General features: G+C 48.9%; 1 protein-coding gene across 1 annotated transcript; it reads right to left on the bottom strand.

Moving 5' to 3' along the window:
* Positions 1 to 1,344: 1,344 nt before the first annotated feature.
* On the bottom strand, positions 1,345 to 11,424 carry FAM180A (family with sequence similarity 180 member A). The gene is made up of 3 exons (XM_007952913.1): positions 11,349 to 11,424; positions 4,447 to 4,547; positions 1,345 to 1,689 (listed from the first exon to the last, which is right to left on the bottom strand). The coding sequence occupies exons 1-3, from the start codon at positions 11,422 to 11,424 to the stop codon at positions 1,345 to 1,347; spliced, it is 522 nt and encodes a 173-aa protein (XP_007951104.1).
* Positions 11,425 to 24,824: the final 13,400 nt, after the last annotated feature.

The raw sequence follows: 24,824 nt of genomic DNA, 5'->3' as shown, positions 1-24,824 counted from the left end.
AGAGCACAGTTCTACTCTCTGAAACTTAGGTGGTTGCCATGAGTCAGAACTGACTGGACGGCAACTAGTTTGGTGGTGGTTTTGGTTTGGGACCTTTCAGAGTTAATGCAAACAGGTTAGGAGAGATCTATGACTGACCCATATGTCCTCTTCATAATATCTCATGGTTAGTTAGATGACTGTAGAAATCTTGGAACTGCAAGGCATCTTAGAGATGATCTTATCCAATTCTTTTATTAGAATATGTCCAATGTTTATCTTCAATCTTAAGGTACTTAATGAAAGCTTAGGCTGTTTCGTAGATGTAGTTTAATGAAGATATCAAGTCAATACTGCTAAACATGAGTTTTGGCATTTGTGGGGGTAGTGTTCTGTCTTCTGGAAACCATTTATATCTGGGGAACTTAATTCTCTGGTGATGCTAAAGAATTTGAACATAAGGACGGATGGACAAGGGTGTTGGTGCTGCCTCTCCCATTAGAGTGACTCTCTCTGCAGTAGCTTGGTTTCTCTGTTCAAAAGACAAGGAGTGACTGTTCAGACTGGTAGCATTTCAATGGGCCCCTTCCTGTTGCCTCTCTTTGTTAGATTGTTGTTGTTGTTATGTGTCGTCAAGTCGGACCCGACTCATAGTGACCCCTCCTTGGCTTTCCGAGGCAGTATCACTATGGAAGTAGATTCCTTCATCTTCCTTCCGAGGAGTGGCTGGTGGGTTTGAACCGCCAGCCTTCTGGTTAGCAGTCAAGTGCCTTAGGCACTATGCTACCAGAGCTCCCTTTGTTAGATTAGCCTTCAGAAAAGAAAAGCCAAGATATATGGGTCATAAAATTACGAATTTTCCCACTGAGTCTTATTGGTGGCTTTTGGAGAAGTTGAGAAGTATAGCCTTGCCTAACATTGTGTTTATTTGTGTATAGCTCTCATTTCTTTAATCCTACTGACAGAACCTTTGGAAAAGATGTCCTTTCAACCCTGAACCTTGGTCCCTTAGAAAGAAACAAATCTGTCCCCCATCCTCCCAGCCTTCCTCAAAGCTCTTCTCACTCTTGGGTGTTGTGGCAGTTGTTCAGTGTTGAAGCAGGTTTAGATTTCTGCATGGGACTTGTTAAACCGTTCCATTTCTGGAGGTAGCTAGAAGAACATTTTCTTCCAGCCCAGGTCACCTTAGGACATGAGTCAGAGTAGTTTTTCAGGAAGCTACAAGGGGCAGAGAGATTTTATCTTTGCTGCTCTGAGTTGGTTGTGTGCCTTTGTTGCAGGTCTTTGTAATGGAGCAAAGGATGAAGAATTTCTGGATTGTTGGGTGTGTTGGTCCCTGTTCCATACACTGTACAGGTCAGTCTTTCAAAGTGATCTTCCGGGGCCCAAAGACTGCATCAGGTCATGCCTCAAGGCCTGGAAGAGGCTAAGCAGGGCCTGGGCCCAGACTTTCTTCTGATGCCCTTGGGCCAGGGCTGTGCGGTAGGCTGCATAGGCCAGGGTCAGCGCTGTCCTTTCAAAATCTTCCTTTTTGAGGACTCCAGGGTAGCTGGCAAGGCTGGCACTCAGCCGGCGGATATCTGGGATGCGCTTGGGGATCACGTCGTTGCAGATGGAGCGGAAGTCAGAGGCCTTCCGCAAGGAGTGGAGCTCCTCATCCTTGATGGAGATCTCCAGGTCTGGGCTGATCTCGAGTTCAGCGAGGAGGAACTGGCGAGAAACATGGGATGTGGGAAGACATGAGTCAGGCATTGTTGAGGACAAGGCTTTATTCACTAGCACGTGTTCATTTAGGAAGCCAAGGAGATCTGGGCTCCAGCTGACTGGTCCTTTACTGTGTAACCTTGGAACGGTTACTCAGTGTCAGATTACCCAATAAGCAAGATAAACACGAGCTTTCTTGTACTTACTTATGAATCTGTAGAGAACCGTTTCACATGTTTTTCACCACATTATGTGAAACAGTCCCCTACAGCTTAGTAAGCAGGCACAAGTAAGCCTGTGCTTATCTCTGCTTAACTTCTCTGAGCTCACTTTCCTCCTCTGTAAAATGACTAGTAACAGCGTCTATGAGGGTACTGTAAATTAAATGGTTAAGGATTGGGATACTAACCAAAAGGTTGGTGATTTGAAACCAGGCAGAGGGTCTTTGGTGAAAAGTCCTGGTCATCAGCTTCTGAAAGGTCACAGCCTTCAAAACCCTGTGGAGCAGTCCAGCTCAGCACACATGGGGTTGCCATGAGTTGGAAGCCTCAGCAGCTGTTTTTCTAACAATGTCTATATCACTTGGATGTTGTGAGAGAAAAATAAGATAGATATGGACAACGTGTAACATGAAGCTGGTACAAAGCCACTCTACTCAAGTAACCAATTATTATCCCTAGTGTTCAAGATCAACCCCTTCCTCCTTTTCTCCTTCTTACCTACCACAGATCTTCTAAACCATAAACTGACTATTTTGGATAATTATTAAGCAGAAACAGAGAACGAATTCAAAGGATGTGGAGAACTGTCCTAGGAAATAATTGGGATACAGAGATATGTCCTCTCCTTTCACCAGTTCTCCAAGAGCAAGGCAGGTCTGACACATACTCTGTTTCACCCCCTGCACAGTGTTAGGCATGTAGTAGGAACTCAGTAAACACCTTTTAGATGGAATGACTCAGAATTCTAACAAGTCTCTCTGCCTCCATCTTCCACCTGCTCCAATCATCCTCTATGCTTTGTCTGTTGTCTTTCTCACAGATTTGCTCATATGATGCTGTGCTAGTTAAGTTTGTGTGTCAGCTTGGCTGGGGCTGGTTGAGTGGCTGGGCAGCTGGATGTAGTATTCTCCATCATGAGAATGGTAACCACTTCAATGGTGGAATCTACTGTGAGTGGCTGAGTAGCTGCTTTAAGGATGTGGGCTGCTATCTGTATATAAGGAGAAGCCTTGGGGAATGGTCTCTAGCTTGTGGCACACTTGAACCCTGCATGCAGCTGTGTCATTGTTCAGCAGCCTGCCATGCTCTGCTCACCTTGATACTCTCAGTGGACTTGAATTAATGGCCTGCCTTATGGTTTGGTAACATCAGGACTGTGCCTTTTTACTTGTCAACCTTGGGCTTGTCAGCCTCAGCAGCCAGCAGCTGAGTGAAGAAAAACCTCTAGCTCCAGTGGGCCAAGAGCAGAAAGCAAAGCTGAAGCCCAAGGTTGAGGGGCTTTCACCCAGATCCTAGAGCCTGGCACTTTGAACTTGGACTTAAAGCCTCCAAACTGTAAGAGAATAAACTCCTGTTTGTTCAAGCCATCCCATTTGTGGTATATTCCTGTCAGAGTGACACTAGGGAACCAGAACAGATGTCCACATTCAAGGCTTGGCAAAGACAGTGAGATATATTTCCAGGGTTCTCCCCAAGGCAGGATTTGAAATCTCTTTTTGAGCTTACATGGTTGGCTGCAGCAAGCTTTCTCTTTCTTACCTAGTCAGCTCTAGTGCATGGCGTCAGAGCATGTCCAAGCCACAGGGGAATTTTGGAGCTCCTTGTCCAATTCCTTCATTTAACAGTGGAGAGGACTCAGGCCCAGAGGAAACCAGTGACTTGTGTGAGGATATGCAGCTGGTGGGTGGCACAGCCAGGACTACAACTTATCTCTTGAGCTTGGGTTCTTACCAGTGCACCAGGCAGCCTGAGGAAGTTTTACCCTGTGGTTTGCAAGAGGATGGGTTGCAGGGATGGGGTGTGGGAAAAGAGGAGAGCCTGAAGGATGGCCCAGGCTTTCAGAAACAACACAAGGCTAGCAGGGAGGCCAGAAGTGGCATTGCTGTCACACGGCTCACTCAGACAATCAGCTTGGCATTGCCTTGCATGACAGGGCAGACCTGCTTGGGATTATCGCCACACACAGTGCCTGGGTGTCAATAGTGGCACCCATGGCCCAAAGTTAAATCTGTAGTTTTGCTTTGACCAGATTCCTAGTGCCATTATTTCCTGTTACTGCAGGTGGGAAAAGACAGGAGGTAAGAAGAACACCTTACATTGGCATGGGCAGATGATACAACCTTTGCAAATGAGTCTAGACCATGCCCTGTGATAGCAGAGGCCAGTAATTCTCAGGGGCTCAGGCTACTTTTTCTCCAAAAATGACAGAGATGGTGCAGTGCCTTTTGGCCCTTTCCTGCCTACCTCATGGAGCCCTGGTGGCACAGTGGTTAAGCATGTAGCTACGAACCAAAAGGTCCATGGTTCGAACCCACCAGTTGCTTTGTGGGAGAAAGATGAGGCAGTCTACTTCCATAAAGATTACAGCCTTGGAAACCCTATGAGACAGTTCTACTCTGTCCTATAGAGTCATTATGAATCAGATTGACTTGATAGCAGAGTTTTTTTTTTTTTTAGATGTTATCTAAGGAGTCTTGGTGGCTGAGTCAGATTGATTTGACAGCAATGAGTTTTTTGTTTTTTTGTTTTTTTTCTTGCCTACCTCATACAGCAGTTCTACCTCCTCCAGGGAGGTCTGCAGGACTGGATTCAGTGGCATGGATGAGGACCTCTTTGGCCGGTGGGCAGCAGGGAAGAGCATGGCTGGAAGAGACAGAAGAGTTAGCTTGGCAAGTTTGTGGGTGCACACTACCTTCCCCTCAGGCTACTTCTGTATGTGTACTGCTTCTCCACCATCCCCCACCCCAGGTTAATCCTAGGTGCATACTGCCTTCCCCTCGGGCTAACTGTGTGTGCACTCTGCCTTCACCTGCAGAGGGAGAGGTGACAGACTCCTCTGGTATGTTCCAGAAAGTTCTCAGGCATGTCCGATGTTTGGTTTCAAACCTAGGTGCTTACCAAAATCATCTGAGGAAGTTTCAAAAAATACATATGTGTAGGTCCCACCCCTAGGGAATCTGTATTAAAATAAGCACAGCGAAACGGGACAAAACAAGAAAACAAGCTAAAATTCAAAACTCCACAAGGGAGTTCCCTAATTATACAGGTCCCTAACTGATAACCAGAAGGCTGGCAGTTCAAACCCACCAGCCACTACTCGGAAGGAAGACTGGGCAATCTACTTCTGTAGAGATACCGCCTCGGAAACCCAAGGAGGGGTTGCTATGAGTTAGGTCTGACTCGATGGCAGTGAGGGTTTTTTTTTTTTTTTGGTAATAGTACTGCAAGGAGGTCTCATGGTGCAGTGCTTAAAGCTTTGACTACTAACCAAAAGACTGGCAGTTTGAACCCAGCAGCCATTCTGTGGAAGAAAGAGGAGGCAGTCTACTTCCATAAAGGTTATAGCCTTGGAAACCCCATGGGGCAGTTATATTCTGTCCTATAGGCTTGTTATGAGTTGGAACTCACTCAAAGGCAATGTTTTTTCTCTCAGTCTGAAGGCCAGAAGTTTGACATGCAGGTGTTGGCAGGGCCATGTTCTCCCTGAATGCCCTAGGTGAAGGTCTGTCTTTGCTTCTTCCAGCTTCCGGTTGTGCCAGCGACCCTTGGCGTTCCGGGCTTGAAGCTGACCACTCCTATCTCTGTCTCCATCTTCACGTGGCCATCCACTCTGTGTCCCTCTCCTTGTAAGGACACCACTCAGATTCCATTAGGGCTGATCTGCTCCCAGACGACCTCATGTTGACCTAACTGATAACTCTTCAAAGACCTTATATCCAAGGTCAGGTTCGCTGGTGCCAGGGATTGGGACTGAAGCATATCTTTTCCTTTTTTTTGGGGGGGGAGCCCAATTCAACCCATAAAAGTACCCCCATGGGTGAAGGGGGCTGGCAGGGACTCTCATGGGCAGGGAGTTCTCTGTGTTCTCAGCATTCACAGTCCTAGGAAGCAGTCTCCCAGGAAGTCCCCCCCAGATGGATGTGGCTGTCAGGCCTGGACCTGGCCTTTTCTCCCCTCAGTCATTTCCCTGCAAACAGCAACATTCCTTTAACATGTCCACCCCAGGTGGACCCCTAGTTCTCAAGGAGCTGAGAAGAAAAACTTCCTGATTCAAAGCTGGGCTTAATAACGGAAACCTGTTCATTTCCAATAACACTTATTTTCACACCATTTCAGGTAAGAATACAACTTGGTGAAGACTGTTAGAAACACCTTCAGCCTCGAGACTAGGGGCCCATTACTGCTTTGGAAAGGACGTGTGGGGAACAAGGAATTGTAGAGATGGAGTCTTCTCCCATGCCCCTCACTGTTCCACTGCCTTCTGGGGTGTCTGTAGCTGCTTGGCTTGTGAAAGAAGGGTCCCCCCTTCAGCTGCTGAAGTGCCCAGTGGCTCAGCACCCACCCCGTCTGACTCCCTGTGGATGCGAGGAGGCCTGTTGGAGATTAACTCCATTCACGGAGACCCTGGAGGGAGTGGGCAGGAAATAAGCAATGTGTAATCACTATCCAAACAGGTGCATGGCTGCTAATTGAAAGGTTGGCAGTTTGAACTCATCCAGAGGTGCCTTGGAGGAAAGGGCTGGCATTGAATTTCCCAAAGACCTGTGGAGCAGTTCTACTGTGCACACATGGGTCGCCATGAGTGGAGACTAACTCCACTCATTTATGCTGATGTCGGATGGGGGCAGTGGTGGTTCAGTGGTAGAGTTCTCCCCTTCCAGGCAGGAGGCCTGGGTTCAGTCCCCAGCCACAGGGGAAACTCCACAGGTTTCAGTGGAGCTTCCAGACTCAGATGGACCAGGAAGCAAGGCCTGGCAATCCACTTCCAGAAATCAACCAGGGGATCACCACAGTCTCATCCTGTTGTGCATGGGGTCACCATGGCCGGCCAACTCTGTGGCTGGCAACAACACCCACCCTTGTCACTACACTGTCTTTTCAAACATGTTTCACTAAGTCCTGGCCCTAACGGCGTGGTTCCAGAACTTGTTGGCAGTTCCCATTTCTGGCTAATTATCAGAGCATAGTTGTTGACTCCTGCCCCCACCCTCCCTGTATCTTCAAGCAGGCCCCGTCCTAGCCTGGGAGAGGCCACTTTATCTCAGTACAGGTGGCCGCCTCTTTCCTAAGCGAGTCCTGTGAATTATCTTGCCTGGACACACAGAGAAGACTCCCTAAAGTGAGCGGCCTGTCTTTGTTTGCAGCATGACCCTCTCTCCAACGTGTTATATTCTGGGGTAAAAATCTCTCAACATGTTCCCTCCAGCAGAACAACTCTGAGCTGAGCATGGTCTCCACTGAACCCACCATGGCCTTGGGAAGGGGTCAAGGGATCTTGCTCTGACGGAGATTCTGATGCGTCCATCTGGGGTGGAAATGCTGATTCTCAGCAGGGAGGTCGACCCAGAATGAACTGATTCCAGGCCTTGGTGAAACAAGGCCATGGAAATGGTGGGGTGTGGAAAGGAAGGCTCCCCTTTATAAAAGGTGTCTTATCAGAGCATGCTGATGTCACTTCCGGTCTGCTCCTGGGCCAGCCATAGGAGACATAGCACTATTCTGAGGTAGCAGGGGCCTTGACCACTGTGGGTCCTCTGGGGGTGCCTAGGGCAAGGGGAGCTTCTGGAAGGGCTGTTGCCTGTCAGCTCCCCTTGGCCTGACACCAAGCCCACACTGAGGGATCTTGGGCAGGGGGAGACGGGCAGCACCCTGGACAGGATGGAGAGGTGTGAAGAGAGAATGAGTGTCTGCCAGATCCTGACTCTGACATCACAGGGCATGCAGGCAAGGTCAACTTGCCCCTTCCGTCTGGGTGACACTGGGCCCAGTGGTCTCCTTGCCTCCGTCAGAAGTGACCTGCTTGAGCGGCTCCTGTGGGTCAATAGGGGCTGCTCAGTAACACGCGGTAAGTTAGTCAGTCACAGTCCTGGCAGCCCGACCGCGCCCTTCCCTCCGGGAGACGCTCCTGGGCAAAGGTGCGCAACAACGGAGCGGACGCTGGAAAGCGACATGCATGCTGCCCAGTGGCTGCGGGCCGCCCTTCCCCGGACTGAACCACTTTAACAAGGGATCATTTACATATATTGAGTGGAAACATAGGTATCGGTATGAACTATTTTCTATTAATTAGTAAATATCCTGATTGTTTTAGAGTCTGGCTAGTTATCATTCTCTTTCTGCCCCCAAGTGGTGTTCTCCAGGACCTGGGAGTGCCAGGCTCGGGCTCTGTGTGTGTGGAAGTGTGCAGTGTGAGGGTGTCGTGTGTGTGTGTAGTAGTGTATGTGTGTGACACTGTATGTGTGTGACAGTGTATGTGTGTTAGGGTGTCTGTGTGTGACAGTGAAAATGTGTATAAGGGTGTTGTGTGTTAGAGTGTGTTACAGTGTGTGACAGTATGTGTGAGGGTGCTGTGTGTATGTGTAATGGTGTATGTGTGTGACTGTATGTGTGTGAGTGTGTATCTGTGTGTGTCTCTGAATGTGAGTGTGTCTGTGTCTCCGTGAGTGTGACAGTGTGTGAAAATGTGTGTGAGGGCATTGTGTGTGTGAGATAGTGGGTGTGTCTTTCTCTGTGTGAGTGTATGTGTTTCTGTGCATCTGTGTGTTTGTGTGTATGTGTGAGACAGTGTGTATGACCATATATGTGTGTGAATGTGTGCCAGTGTGTCTGTAGGTTTCTGTGTGTGTGTGAGGATGTGTGATAGTATGTGTATGACTGTATGTGTGTGATAGTGTATGTGTGTATTTCTGTGTGTGAGTGTGTCTGTGTCTGACACTGTATGAGAGGGTGTTGTGTATGTGATCGTGTATATATATGTGTGAGTATGTGTGTGTGACACTGTGAGAGTGTGTGAGAAGGTGTTGTATATGAGTGTAGATGTGTGTATTGGTGTGTCTGTGTGAGTGTGTGTGACACTGTGAGGGTGTGTGTGGGAAGGTGTTGTGTGTGAGTGTCTATGTGTGAGTGTATTGGTGTCTGCGTGAATGTGTGTGTCTCTGTGTGTGCGCGCACCTGTGACCATCTGGCTCTCCTGGGCCGGCCATGCTAACGGCAGGTGAGTCATTTGGTTTTAATCAGGCTGTGGGGCTGGCCCAACTCTCCTGGCCGGGAGAGCGACCTCGCAGAGCAGAATCCTGGAGAGCCCTTCTCAGGGCCAGCCCGGGGGGACGGCAGGGAAAGGATGTGCTGACCGCGGGGTGTGTGGGTTCATTGCCACATTTCTACCTGCGGGAGCATTGTGGGGGGGGGAGGAGGTGGAGGGGAGGTGGGGGGGGGAGTTGGTGGAGGAGGATACAGTACAGGGAGGGCACCCTCAGACTGTTTCCAGAGCAAACTCTTGCCTCTGAAGGAGGCATAGCAGGTCGGGGGGCTGGGATATGAATGAAGGGAAAGGAAAAAGACATTTGGAGAAAGTGCTGTGAACTTGGCTGTGACTCCCATTCTGCCTTTAACATACAAATGGCAAGCAAACAAATGCCGGGACCCATGGGGTCCCCATGAATCCATCAACTCACACCTGGCAGCTAGTAAGTAACACCAGCCAACCAGTTGCTGCCTAACTTATTCCACGCATGGCGACCCCATGTGTTCCAGAATGAAACTACATTCTATGGGGTATTCATGGCTGCACCCTTTCACACACCAGCCACTCCTCAGTAGGAAGGTGGGGCAATCTACTTCCGTGGTGATACTGCCTCGGAAACCCAAGGAGGGGTCGCTATGGGTTGGGTCCAACTAGACGGCACATAACAACAACAACAACAGCCCTTTCACACACAGGTCACCAGGCCTTTCTTCCAGGGTACCTCTGGGTGAGGTTGAGCCATTGCTCTTTGGGTTAGTAGTCAAGCCCCTAGCCCTTTGCACCACCACCATTTATATGGCGCCTCATCCTGTACGAAGCATCTTTGTTTGCGTGTCTGCATCTGACCCTCACACCAACCCAGTCGGGTTAAGTCTGGTTATTATTACTATTTCCTGTCAGTGAGCTCAGAGAGGTGAAGAGACCTGCTCGCGACCACACAGCCAATGAAGCAGAACTTAAATCGTTCGAGACCCTTGCAGGGTAGCTCCTGCTGCGACCTGGAGCTCACAAGTCCTAGTACAAGCCTGAGCATCTCGTTTGGGGAGTAAGACCCTGGGCGTGAGGAAGAATGGCTTTTCTCACTCTTCTCACTGGGGAGGGACACAGAGACCCAGGGTCAGATGGGGTAAGTGACAGAACACAACTCCAAGGCCTCCTTGCTCCCTGCTTTCAGGGGCTGCCCTACGGTTTGTGCACATTGCAAGTAGTGAAGGGTGTGTGTGTGTGTGTAATGTTATTCCCCACAGAAAAAGAACAAACTAAGCCAAACCAAACAACCCCAACCACTGCTGTTAAGTGGATTCCGCCTCATGGAGACCCTACAGGACAGGCTAGATTTCCAAGGCTGTAATCTTCATGGAAGCAGACTACCTCATTCTTCTTCCGTGGAGCGGCTGGTGGTTTTGAACCACCTAACTCTTGGTTAGCAGTCAAGTGCTTCACCACTGGGCCACAAGGACACAGTGTTTCCCAGCCCAGCTCAGAGGACTGGCAGGTCTCTAATCTCGGGCTTAGCACGAAGGAGTAAAAGTCAATGTAAGGGAGGTGGCTCCTGCTTTGGCTTTCAGACCCCTGTGCTCTGTGCCGCTCTGTTCTGAGCTGGCCCCTCCTCCTTCTGCCAATACCCTCCATCCTCTGCCCACCGGCCGGCTTCCTCCTGCTCCAGATGTCTGCAAGCACCGCCGGCTGGTTCTGAGTCCCGGAAGCCCACTTGCCCTCCCTGCAGCCTTTCTGCGCACAGACCCCCACTGCCTTCAGGTGGCAGAAAGGCTGGAGGTGAGACGGGTGCAGAACAGTCATCACAGTTGGTCCCTGGTTTCCTGACAGCGACAAACCCCCAGTGGCTTCCTTGAGTAAAGACAGACACAGGGACACAGCAAAGATGCCACCACAGCTCGGAGCTGAAAAAAGAGGCCAGAGATTCAGAAAAAGGCCTTGTGGGGGAGGGGGAAAGACGGCCCTTTCCTGCCAGGAGACCCCATCTGGGTGGCCCGGGCCCAGCAGCTCCTGTGCTGGGTCCCAGATAACAAGGCTTCGGCATTGCAGCTCCCAGCAACCCTCGGTTCACACCTGCTCTGCGGCCGGCCGGCTAGCGGCAGCAGCCCCGGGGGAACACAGGGACCATGTCCACATTTTATGGAGCCAAGATGAGCTTGTCCTGGCCTGCCAGAAAGGGATGCCCTCTGGTCCTCGACCTCGCCCCGGCCCCTTTAGTTTCTTTAACTTTTTCTAGGGCCGTTTGCAGCACCGATTTCCAGGGAGAAGGTGCCAGGAAGTAGGAAGCAGTTGGCAGAGATCTAAGGGGATGCAGGGCTCCTAGCTCCCTTCCCACACTCAGCTCAGCCCCTCGCCCAAGTCCTTAATTCTATTCAAGAATGAATAATAAGCATCAAGCAAACAAACACACAAAGACACCTCACCTCTGCTCCACCTGTGGGACACGGCTGCCTGAGCATTGTAATAGACCAGCAGAAGAAGCACAGTCTTCCAAGACATCTTCTCCCAGGAGAGGAGAAATGACCCTTAAGGCCAGTGGGACCCGGTGACACAGGTGTGCCCGCCCTGTTTCTCGCAGAGAGAAGACACTGCTCACCGCTCCCCTCTTTTCTGAAGGCCCTCCCCTCCTCAGAAGGGTGGAGGCCCCTGGGTGGGACCGGAGCTGGTACCTCTCTGAACCCACCTCTCTCGGGATTGGGACTGGGCTTCCACAGACGGGCTCTGTTTTGAGCACATCTGGAGTGACTCACGGGGCATGTGATCTCCTTGGCAGTGGGGTGGAGAAACACAATTTCTGTGCTTGACTTCCATGTGTTGGATGCGCCCACTGGAATTTTTCTTTAGCAAACAGACTCGTGGAACTTGTTGGAGAGAGCCTGGGAAGAGCTGGCTGCTGTCCCTGCTGTCCACACGGACCACACCCACACCAGAATCGCCTTCGGGCCAGAAAACTCATTGTAGGGCCCAGGCTGGGCGTCACTGTGGCCCCACCCTGGAGCTATGCCAGGGAATATTGGTGCCCACAGCCAGCTCTGTGAGCCTTCCAGACTTGGGATTCACAGGCTGTGAGGTGGCAAAGTGATGGGGTGACGTGGTGCATAGGTGCTGTGAGTGAGCATGTGTGTGGGTACTGATCGAGGGGCTCGTCAGTGACGTCCACGATGCCCCTCCCTTCTGGCCCGTGGTTGGACCTGGAGCTGAACCACTTTGAGTCTCCCAAGTTCAATGGTAGTTTTCCTTGATGGTCTTAAAAGTACTGCCATGGACACCTTGATTGTTATCCTCAGCTCTCTGGAGCGGCAGGCATGTCATGCTGGAGATGATGGAAAGGGTCAGTGAGAATAGGGACATCTTCCCTGGGATGTGCTGACACGTGGCCACAGCAGTGAACTCAGGTGCACCCATGACTGGAGGTGTGCAGGACCAGGTGATGTGTCGTTCTGTGAGTCTGAGTAGATTCGATGACAGCTAATCATCACAACAATCTAAAGGTGGAGGGACATTGATGGCTATCCAACCGTGGGGGGTTCCAACCTGCGGAGGTGGCCCCAGGATGAAGGGACATCAGAGAGGAAGCCCTGCGGTCTCCTCTGTTCCGTCAGAACTCTTCCTCTATTTGTTATAAGAATGCTTTGGAAAAACAACAGCAAAAATGACTATAAAATGTGAAAACTGCTGACCTCACTGATACTAACAATTGCTACCTGTTGCCGTCGAGTCGACCGTGAGTCATGGAGACCCCATGAGTGTTGGAATAAACTGTGTTTCACAGGGTTTCCAATGCCTGGTTTTTTGGAAATGGATCTTCAGGGGTGCTTCTGAGGCACTTCAGGGTGGGTTTGAACTGCCAACCTTCTGGTTCATAGCCAAGCACTTATCTGTGCCACCGAGGGACTCTGAATAACAGCCATTGGTGCTAACGTAGTCCCAGGCGCTGTGCTGAGCGCTCTCTGCCTGAACAGGTTCCACGTTCACACTCAGCTGTGAGGCCAGGGGAGACCAGCGCTCTCCGATAGCAATGGAAGGCAAGCTGCAAAAGCATCCGAAAATGTCTAGTATCCCCATGAAAAAAAGGCAAAAAGAAATGGGTGAGATTGATCGTAATAACGTATTTTATGTAACCCAACACATCTGAAATCTTATCATTCCTACTTGTAATACATATCACAATTATTAGCAAGAGACTCCTTTCAAGATACTGAGTCTTTGAAATCCACTGTGTGTTTTCCACTGACAGTATGTCTCAGCTCAGGCTAACTAGATTTCAAGAGCCAATAGCCACAGTTGGCTGGCGGCTGTGGACTGGACGGCACAGGGCTAGAAGATAAAAGGGCAGGCTCTGGCACCAAACTGCCTGACTTTGGATCCTAACGCCACCACTGCCTAGCTGTGTGATCTTGGCTGAGTTTCTTAATCACTCTGTGTCTTGGTTTTCCTCATCCAGAATGTGGGGATAACAATAGTTTCTTCTTCATGGAGTTGTTGTGGGAAATAAATACATCAGTATGTATATAGTGCTGAGAAAAATACCTGGTGTATGGAGCTTTCAGCACATGCTGTCTGTTGTTAGTATACACCTGAAGAAATAGACTCAGGAAGGAAGTAAATTGCTCAAGGTCACCCAGAAGTAAGTGACGAAGCTGGAATTTTATCCAGGTTCATGTGATTCCATAACCTGCTTGTAAAATGACTCCACTAGCCATCTTAAACTCTCACTTGTGGGGACAACCTCAATGGAGCCCTGGTAGACCAGGTGGGGTGCTGATTTGTAATGCTTGCCAATTGCTCTGGTGAAAATACTCCCATTGTGGCAACTCCAAGCTACTGACAGTTCAACAGCATGTCCACCAGAGGCCATTGAATCGATGCTGATGCCTGGTGACCCCTGTGTATAAGCATAGACTGTGCTCCGTAGCAGGGTTCTTGCTTTTTTTTTTTTTTTTGTGATTTGGGTGAAAGTTTACAGAGCAAATTCACTTTCCATACAGCAGTTCACATACACTTTGTCTCATGACATTGACTACAATTTATCCCAATGCAACAGCTCCCCTCCCACTTCCTCGCGATAGTTACCTCTTCCCCATGTCCATCCCTCCATGCACTCCTGCCCCCTGAGCTGTCTCCCTGTGCATAAACAGACCTTCTTTCTCCCATGATTGTTCTCTCTGAGAAATGTGTCTATCTCAGGTAAATGCTCAACTCATATGCCTGTTTTTCTGTTTGGCTGTAAGCCACAGGTGTGTGTTCAATTCCCGACCTGAAGGGCAGCTAGGGGCTGTAGTCCTAGTGGTTCCACCAAGCTCTATCAGACCAACAAACTTGGTCCCCCCCCTTTTCTTCCCAAATCATTTTGAGTTTTGTTCCACATTGTTCTTCCTCTCTAACCAGGATCTCCTACATAGATCCCCCTCCAAGTGGTTGACAGTGGTAGCTGGGCACCATCTAGTTCTTCTGGTCTCATAGTCGTATAGGCTGCAGATTGCATGGTGTACCAGTCACTTGGACTAATTGTTTCCATGAATCTTTGGTTTTCTTCATTCTTCTTTGCTCTGGATGAGGAGAGACTCATCGTTGCATCTAGATGGCTGCTTGCAGGCTTTTAAGATCCCAGTCGCTACTCACCAAAGTAGGAGGTGGAACAATGTTTTGTGTAGTGTGTTATGCCAATTGAGCTTGATGTCCCCTGTGACTATGGTCCTGAGCCCACAGGTTCAACTACTCACTCCATCTGGGTAGCTGGCTGTGACCAAGAAGTGACTACAAATTTTTCAGCTCTACTATACATCTGCAAATTTTTACAGAACATACAAATACATTTGTATCAGCATAGACTGGGCTCCATAGTAGGGTTTCTTGCTTTTTAATCACCTACTTTTTAATTGAAATACACACAGTAAAACACACACTGAGTCAACAACCAACATCACATGCAAGCCAGTGGCGTTGACTGCCGTCTTCAAGTTGCACAACCATCCTCCCCTCCAAGGCTGCTTAATTCCTCCACCATCAACATAACCTCATTGCCCCTTTTTCTTCCCATTTATCCTTTCAATTTGTCAGTTTGATCCCATTTTTAAACGAGCATATACTCAAGGCAGAGCTATTTCACTAGTTAAGCTAAACTATTGCTTGGTATTAAGAATTCAGGGGATATTTTTGTTTTAAATTTGAAAGATCATTTCAGGGCAATAGTTGCAGGGGTTCATCCAGCCTCCTTGGCTCCAGAAAGTCTGGATTCCATAAAATTTTCAATGGCTGATCTTTTGGTAGTGGGTCACCAGATACTTCTAGCTCAGCACGTTAACTCTGCACCACCAGGGACTCCGAGGTTCAGGCAGAAGGACACAACTACTGCCAACCGTGACCCAGCACGGGGTGGGCAGGGGGACGAATACCCTGACCTCTCTCCTCTCCCACTTTCTAATCTCCTCTGCTGCCCATTAGTCCAGCTGTCTGGCAGCCAGAGGGCATGGGAGCTCGGTAATGTGGCCCATGGAGTTCAGCGTCCCAGGCCAGAGCCACTGACTGAGGAGGCTCAAGATTTGGAGGCTGAGAGGGGTGAGGCCAGTCCCGGAGGTAAGTTAACATACTGAATGGATGAATGAATGGGTGAGCGTGTGATGGAGACCGAGCTCTGAGTTATGCTCATGTTTCAGTCCCTGCTCTGTGTCTGTCAAGAGGCGAGAAGACAAGTCATCACTCTGTAACAGTGGAGAATTGTGTGTAGCCTTGAGCCCTCCCCCTGGCTCCGCACCCATTTCCTCTCTGACTGAGAAGCCGGCACCTTTAGGCCGCGTCTATTTTAAGGCTGTGAGTGAGGTAATCTGGATGGACAACAGAAGCACAGCTGTAATGGTGATGTGCCAGCCTCACAGCAGAAAAGTCACCCAGCCCTCCTGGGCTGCTAGCACAAGGGACTTGGCGGTACGAGCACACGGGGCCAGGCCGGAGGGACGTCCCGTGCCACAGAGGGTCCTTTCTGGGCAGGGTATCCTCTCCGATCATTCAGCTCCTTTGTCTACGTGAGGCCCGATGCCCCGTTGCTGCTGCCGGCCCTGCTAGCCAGAGCAGTCATTCTGGAGCACAGAGGTCAGTCGCTCCCTCATGGGCCAATTTAATAAAGTGGGTGTTTTAGTTCCCTAGTGGGAGCTCTGGTAGCGTAGTGGCTAAGGCACTTGAGTGCTAACCAGAGGGCTGGCGGTTCAAACCCACCAGCCACTCCTCGGAAGGAAGATGGGGCAATCTACTTCTGTAGTGATACTGCCTCAGAAACCCAAAGAGGGGTCGCTATGAGTTGGGTCCGACTCGATGGCACATAACAACAACAACAACAACTGCGACAGAAATACCACCAGCGATGGCTTTAACAAACACAGGTTCATTCTCTCCCAGTTTCGGAGGCTAGATGCCTGGATTCAGCGGCCAGCTCTAGGGGATGGCTGTCTCTCTCAGCTGGCTCTGGGGGAGGGTCTTTGTCTCCGTGTGTCTTGGCATCAATCGTCCCCTGGGTCTAGGAGGTTCTCAGTGCAGGGACCCAGGGTCCAAAGGACGTGCTCCACTCTGGACTCTTCTGCTTGCCTCTCTCTCCTTTTATCTCTTGTAAAATAAACTCCTCTTAGAGTAGTGCCTAAGGCACTTGACTGCTAACCAGAAGGTAGCGGTTCAAACCCACCAGCCACTTCTCGGAAGGAAGGCTGGGCAATCTACTTCTGTAGTGATACTGCCTCGGAAACCCAAGGAGAGGTTGCTATGAGTTGGTCTGATTCGATGGCCCATAACAACAACAAACAAAGGCAATTTACGCACATTCACACCTTTCCTCTGAGATTCAGGGTTAGGGATATCTGACTCCTGGGGTGGACCCTGGGCGGTGCAAACCATTGATGTGCTCAACTGCTAATCAAAAGGTTGGCAGTTGAAGTCCACCCTGTGGGGCTTCAGAAGGAAGGTCTGGGGCTCTACTTCTGAAAAATCAGCCATTGAAAACTCCATGGAAGCACAGTTCTACTCTGACCCACGTGGAGTCGCCATGAATAGAAATGGACTTTTTGTGTGGATGGTGTGTGTGTGTGTGTATATGTGTGTGTGTGTGATGGGGGGAGATGGAATAGGATTGGGAGTGGTGGAGAGGCAGTGATGGGGATTCCAGAAGGAATTTGCAGAATGGAAAGCTCTCTGGGTGGGCATATAAATTGCTCCTTGGCTGGATCCCCTGGAAGGAGAAGACGTCATGGAGCCCTTTATGGAGTAAGTGGTCCTGCAAGTTCAATGACACCCTCTCCTCTGAACATCCACCTAGAATGGAGCTGATGGATGGATGAATGTGAACACTCAGAGCCTGGGGTGTCTGGGCAGGGGAACCAGGAGACCAGCCCGGGCCGAGCATCAGGCTCCTGGGCCCAGCAGTCTTCTGGAGGAGAGGCCAGCTATTCAGGGAATTTCCTGCCATTTTGATCGGGAATGCCAGTAACCACAGCTTAGCAATTTCACCTCCTGGCCACTTCTGGTGAATTTTCAAAAAATTCCTCAGAAGTTTTCAAGTTTGTCCTTAAAATTAAAATCCAGCTCAGCACTGGTTCACTTCTGAATCAGACTTTGGGTAAATAACTGACGATCAGGTTGTTTCCATCAGCTATTGAGGGAGAAGAAAAGTCCCTGCCCCTCACCTTTTTCTTCTCCTCTTAATTCAGATATGCTGGCAGAGAATTTGTCCCTGAAAGAACAGGAGGTGGGTGGAGGATGGGGTTAGAAAAATACCTGGGTTTTTGAGGGCGTCAGCAGAGCTCTGGTGCTACAGTGGTTAAAACCTTTGGCTGCTAGCCAAAAGGTCTGTGGTTTGAACCCATGATCTGGCAGTCTGCTTCCATAAAGATTGACAGCCTTGGAAACACTATGGGCAGTTCTACTCTGTCCTATAGGGTTGCTAGGAGTCGGAATCAATTCAAGGGCAGTAGATTTGGTTTTCTCAACAGTACTTCTCCAGCCAGGGACTGGGATGGGGTGACGGGGTGAGAGGAGGCTGTCAGGAGTGGATTATATATGATCCTGTCATTTTAAGGAAAGGGTGAGAACTTTTTAGGGAAAGGAGTCAAGTAACAGACCAGCACTAGCTGTGGTTTTTGTAAGGAGGAGAGACGTGGACTTGGGGACCTCTACTCTCTCTGTAGAATCTCAAGGAATAGGTCCAATCCCCACCTTGGAAAAACAAAGTGGGTAGGATGTAGGATGTATGATACCTTGATTATAAGCAGCTGGGAAAACAGAGGTGCATGTGGTCACTGGTTCAGATAAGGGCTTCATGGGGTGTGTGCTTGGTAATTTGAGGGACAAACAATGCCTGCAGGGGGCATACAAGAACTCGAGTGGTTTGAGTAAAGACTACTGCATTATCTACTTCTGGTCACCCTCGTCCCATTTCTTATGAATCCACAAAGAGCAGAGATCCATAAAGAGACTAACCAGGAAAAGAGGAGAGACAGAGAGGAGAGGAGAGGAGAGGGTCTTGCCAGGAGGGGTGCGAGCAGTCAGAGCAGGAGCGGGATGGAATTGGTGTCTCCCAAGAGCCCTGCCCATGGAATATTCCACCTTCTCTTGTGTGTGAGGAGGTAGGAATTCAGTAGGCATTGGTTGGTACCTGCGATAGACTGTGTCCCCCAGAATATACGTTATTGCTGTGTTAGGTGTCACCAAGTTGGTTCTGACTCGTAGAGACCTCGTGCACAAGAGAATGAAACACTGCCCAGTTTGGCATCACCCTCGCAATCGTGGCTTGATTGACTCCACTGTTGCAGCCACCGTGTCAATCCATCTTGTTGAGGGTCTTCTTCTTTTTGCTGACCCTCTATGATGTCCTTCTTCAGGGACTGGTCCCTCCTGGTAACATGTCCAAAGTACGGAGACGAAGTCTCACCATCCTTACTTCTAAGAAGCATTCTTGTTGTACTTCTTCTGAGACCGATTTGTTCATTCTTTTGGCATTACATGGTATTTTCAGTATTCTTCACCAACATGATACTTTAAATGCATCAGTTCTTCTTCAGTCTTCCTTATTCATTGTCCAGCTCTCACACACATATGAGGCTATTAAAATTACCATGGCTTGGGTCAGGCATACCTTAGTCCTCAGAGTGACATCTTTGCTCTTTAACACTTCAAAGAGATCTCTTGCAGCAGATTTGTGCAATATAGTATGTCATTCAAACTCCTGAATGTTGCTTCCATGGGCGTTTGATTGTGGATCCAAGTAAAATGAAATCCTTGACAACTTCAATCTTTTCTCTCTTTATCATGATGTTGCTTATTGGTCCAGTTGTGAGGATTTTTGTTTTCTTTATGTTTAGGTGTAATCCATTCTGAAGGCTGTAGTCTTTGATGTTCATCAGTAAATTCTTCAAGTCCTCTTCACTTTCAGCAAGCGAGGTTGTGTCATTTGTATATGTTATTGTTGTTGTTATGTGCCGTGGAGTCGGACCCGACTCATAGCGACCCCTCCTTGGGTTTCCGAGGTGGTATCACTACAGAAGTAGATTGCCCCGTCTTCCTTCCGAGGAGTGGCTGGTGGATTTGACCTGCCAGCCTTCTAGTTAGCAGTCAAATATGCAAGTCTTAATCCCTGAACCTGCAAATGTGACTCTGTGGGGAAATAGGAGTTTTCTCTTATAATGTTAATGAGGTCCTATCTGCATAGATTAGGTCCTAAACCTGTTGTTTTTGTGGTAATGTGTCATAGAGTCCCCCAACTCAAGCCACCCCTCCTTGGGTTTCTGAGGCAGTATCACTAAAGAAGTAGGATTCCCTCCTAAATGGTGCCTTTATTAAATGGTGCCTATCAAAATAGGCATAGAGAGACACACAAGGAGGAAGAGATGTTGTGAAGAACTGTCTGTAAGCCAAGGGGTACCAAGGAATGCACAGGGCTACTGACAAGGAGGGACCCTGACTTGGACTTCTAGCCTCCAAAACTGTGAGACAGTAAGTTTCCGTTCTTTAAAGCCATCAATCTGTGGCATTTTTGTTTCACCAGCACTAAGAAACTAACTCAGTACCTATTCAGGATGTTTGATATCATGATGGTACCATTGGGAGTTCACTGGGTGTCTGAATGGAACCGTTCAGGTCATTGGGAGGTCAAGTCCTTTGGCACAATGACTGTTGAATAAATCTTAAGGAAAATGGTTTTATTTATTTATTTAAAATGTGTTTTTTGCAAATCCAGGAAGAGTATAAAATAACCTTTTTCTCTGGTTTAATAGATGCCTAACTTGATGATGGAGTAAGACTGCACTGAATTAGGCTTGTGAGGCATGTTGTTGTTGTTGTTATTTGCCATCGAGTTCGGCCCCGACTCATAGTGACCCCTCCTTGGGTTTCCAAGGCAGTATCACTACGGAAGTAGGAATGCCCAACCTTCCTTCCAAGGAGTGGCTGGTGGGTTTGAACCGCCAGCCTTCTGGTTAGCAGTCAAGTGCCTTAGGCACTATGCTACCAGAGCTCCTGTGAGGCATAGTGTTTGATTAATTCCTACCACTCATTATTTCTTATTTTTTTAAAAAATATAATCTCGATTAATGACGCACACTGTGAGGCATAGTGCGCGTCATTAGTCAAGATTATATTTTTTAAAAAAATCAGAAATAATGAGTGGTAGGAATTAATCAAACACCTGTAAACACTGTCTGGTAGAAGTACTTGCAGGCCTGGTGAGGAATCCATGGTGGCCTGAGTCATTGAATGTATCTGAAGGGACATACGTGTGGTTTCTGTGGAGAACAGATGGCTGAAGAAGGTGCATTTACTGACTCCCCACACTTCCTGCTGGCCCCTCCCAAGTTGCTTCCGGTGGGTAGAACAGGAGAGCACCTTTCTTCTAGAAATAGATGTCATAGGGTGAAGAGAAGTGGGTATATTCCTTGAACTTGAACGAGGTCTTCAGACTCTGTGGGTGAATTTGTAAGTGCAGGACTCACATTTCTGTTAATGGGAAGACAACCACTCCTACACGGCCATTCAGAGAGAACGCTGTTATAACTGTTTACAAGTAGATGCTTGATAGCAGCTCTTCGAGAAGAGGGCGAATTAGAGGGTCTTGTGGCTCTAAGGACCCCCGGTGGTGTAGTGGTTAGGGCATCTGGCTGCTAACAGAAAGTTAGAATGGCCACCAGCCATTCTGCAGAAGAAAGTGAGGCAGTCTGCTTCTGCAAAGACTGACAGCCTTGGAAACCCTATGGGGCAGTTCTACCCTGTCCTCTAGGGGCGCTACTAGTCGGAATTGATTTGACAACAGTTGGTTTTGTTTATATTTTTTTGGAATGTCTCAAAGACCCTTCCAGGTCATCCAGCACCTCTTTGAAACTCATTCTGGGACCCTGGAGGGTGACATTCATTAGTTTGCTCGAAAGGTGAAACACATGTCTGGAGACAAATGAACAAAACAACATAATCATCCTCATCAAATTAATATCTAAAGAGCAGTGAAGATCAGAGTGGACCAGTGAGGCCACCTAAGTACCCTCAGGGGAGAACAGAGGAACTAAAGCAGCTATGTCCATACACAGGGTCCGACCCAGCAGCGTGGCTTCCTGACTGAACATGGTTGAACCTCAGAGACATGGCACAGAGCAAAAGAACAGGAAGGTGAATGAAGAACAGACAGAACAAACTATGGTGAAAGACGTTTCAAAAAAGAAGTGGGTACTTTTTTGGGCGGGGGGAGTGGCTATTGACTGGGATAGGGCATGATGGAACTTTCTGGAATGATGGAAACATTTTTATATTTGGATCCAGATGCCTATTATGTGTATATACATATGTCAAAGTCAGTGAGCTGTACACTTAAGGTTTGACTTTTACTGAACGTGAATTATACCAAACAAACAAAACAAAAACCTCCCCCAAACACAAACAGTGGCAGTACACAGGAAGGGAACCATGTGGCTGACTGACTCAGAAAGTTCATGGTCAATAAGCTCAAGAGAGAGGGTTTGTAGTTGACATTATGGAAGTACCCCCTTGCCTGCTAGTGGAAGTAACTTTGTCAGCAAGTTACTTGATGTGTCTGGATTTTAGTTCTTCTGTTAGAAAGAAAAACAAAGAGGGTCCATGTGTTCATTCCACACAAACCAGCCACGTCAGACGGCACTGGCCTGGCCTGGTGGGGGCCTGGCTACCAAGAGGCTCCAGTTGCCAACTGTGCCGCTGTTCTGCGTCCGGGGAGCTCAGAGCCCAGACAGCTCCAAGCAGCCTGCCAGCTCCGTTTGCAGCTCCGTCCGCCCCCCGGGCGCACTGAAAGGCCCCCGCGTCAGGCCTGGAGTGTTTCTCCTGGCCCCAGTGTCCTCACTTTCCCTCTGCTCCCTGCTGCTCTTCTCCCAGCCCTCAGGCCTGGAAACGTCTTTCTGTCTGGGAATGTGTTTGAAGCCACAGAGTCTGGGGGCACCTCACTCACACCCAGCCCCCGGCACCTAAAACATGTGGCCAAGAATCCAAACCCAGCCTCTCAGAGAGACAGACGACAAAGGTCCAGCTTGAGCCAGTTTCAAAAACATGTACACCCCCAGCCCAGTTCAGCTCGCACCCCAAGTTACCTCACCTCTCTCCACTTGATCGCTCTTGGGGCAATGACTCCCTGACGCCCTCATTGCCTAGGCCCCCAAAAGGAAGAAAAGTAGAGCATGCGGGTAAATTTCCACCTCGTTTCAGGGACTCAACTCTTTTCTCCCAACTCCTAGGTCCATGGGTGCTGCAAATGATTTGCACATGACTGACTACTAACGTAAAGGTTGGTGGTTCAAATCCACCCAGTGGCTCTGCAAAAGAAAGGCCTGGTGACCTGATTCCGTAGAGATCACAGCCAAGAAACCCTGTGATTGTACTTGGACACACACGGGGTCGCTGTGAGTTGGAATCAACTCCATGACACTGGGTTTGGTTTGTTTGCCAAACTTGACTCAGGAGGCAGACCAGTTCAGAGGCTCCTGTTTGCTGACTGGAAAACTTAGGCTCCGATGATAGTAGCCTCCTACCTTGAGGCCCTAGGGAGACGTCACCCTCCTGCCCCCTAAACCAGACTTAGGAGTTTATCTCCTTCACCAGAGCTGAGAAGGCCAGGGCTCAGTGCAGGCACACATATTGGCCCAAAGAAACCAAAGACCTGTAGCCCATACGGACTTCGAGATCAGAGATGTCAACCTGAGACTTAAATGAGAGAGGTAAGGTAGCTTGCTTGGGGCAAGGCTCCCAGTGACAGAACCAGGAACAGAACACAAGGGGCTGTGTGGACCCAACTTCCTGAGCTGGCAAGCAGAACCGACCACACTGCACTTTGTCCCACTAGATCTGAGCTTCTTAACCTTGGCACGCCTGACACTGGGGGATGGATAATTTTGTGTTGTGGGGCCTGTCCCATGCATTATAGGATATTTAGTGGCATCCCTGTCCTGTACCCATTAGATGCCAGTAACACCCTTCCTCTAGTTGGGACCATCAAAAATGTCTCCAGACATAGCCAAACGTCCCTTTGGGGGCAAAAGAGCTCCTTACCTCTGCTCCTTCAGTTCAACACTTAGATATAGGTGCATTTTGATGCACTTATTGCATATCTGTCTAGTGCATTCGTCCCTAAGTTCCCTGTAGGCTTTTTGTAAAACCCAGACATGGTCTTTCTTATTCACCTTGCATCTCAGTGCCTTACAGTACTTCTGTACTGTCACAGGGCTGGGTATGGAAGAAATAGGCAGGAAATGATTTTGAATGAATGAATGAATGAGCAAACTCATCAGGAGACCCCAGAATGTAAACTTCCACTCGCTGGATAACTGGGAACTATTTTAAACATCGAAGTCCCTGGGTGGAGGAAATGGCTAATGCACTTGGCTGCTACCCAGAAGGTTGGAGTTTCGAGTCCACCCAGATGGACCTCAGGAGCCTGGCAGTCGAGTGGCAGAAAACTCTACGGAGCACAGAGTCAGCTTGATGGCACTGTTTTATGTTGAATGTCGGCCTGCTGGCAGACTCCAGGGTCGCCAGGAGAGGCAGGAGAGTGGCGAGCTTGACCTTCACCTGAGGGCTGTAGGGGACTCTGGTCAGCTGCTTTGTCATCCAGTATCGTAGTCTCACAGAAGGTGGAGCCCCCTTCAGCTCCTTTCCCGACACCGCAGTCTTAGTGTTGTGGCTTCCTTCCATTCTTACAAAGCAGTGGAAAGAGATACTGAACCACAGAGCATTTTCTCTCTGGGAGGCAGCCAGTGTTCTGGAGGGTTCACTCTCGATTCTCAGTCTCACAATCGAGGTAAACAGCCCGGAAAGCTGCCACTTGCAGCCACAAGAGCCAGGGCAGGATGTTTGCCACGGGATCATCGAATGCTGGCATCAGGAAAAGTCACAAGTGAAAAATAAAAGGAGAAGTGTCCACCACAAAATTCTATCTAGCGTTTTTCTTAACCCCAGAAATCTTCATCCACATTGACTTTGGGCAAGTGACAAAAGCCACTGAGGTCTGTTTTCCCAACAAGGAAAAGCTTTGGAAAGGCAGAGGTCTCTTTTATAAGGAAAAAAGAAGAAGAAGAAGGTGTCTTTTCTCTGTATTATCATTTTGAGAGGAACCTGTATATAAAGTTACAAAATATGGGTTCTAGTGTCTTTTGAAGGGTGGGTTTACTCTGCAGAATAAAAATAGAAGAGACTGAGTGAGAGAAAATACGAGCTATTGGTTAGCTGGACCTTACAGAGGCAATGAGGGCTGAGTGGTAGAATTCTCTCCTTCCAGGCAGGATACCCAGGTTCCATTCCTGGCAAGTGCCCCTTACACATCTGTCAGTGGAGGCACGTGTGGTCCTGTGATGCTGACCCAGTTGCAGCGGAGCTTCAGATGAAGACAGATGAGGAAGAAAGGCCTGGCACTAGCT

The sequence above is a fragment of the Orycteropus afer genome, unplaced genomic scaffold, assembly GCF_000298275.1.
Source record: "Orycteropus afer afer isolate SDZICR_OR568_19922 unplaced genomic scaffold, OryAfe1.0 scaffold00365, whole genome shotgun sequence".
NCBI lineage: Eukaryota > Metazoa > Chordata > Mammalia > Tubulidentata > Orycteropodidae > Orycteropus > Orycteropus afer.
This window is presented reverse-complemented; position numbering and strand designations above follow the sequence as displayed.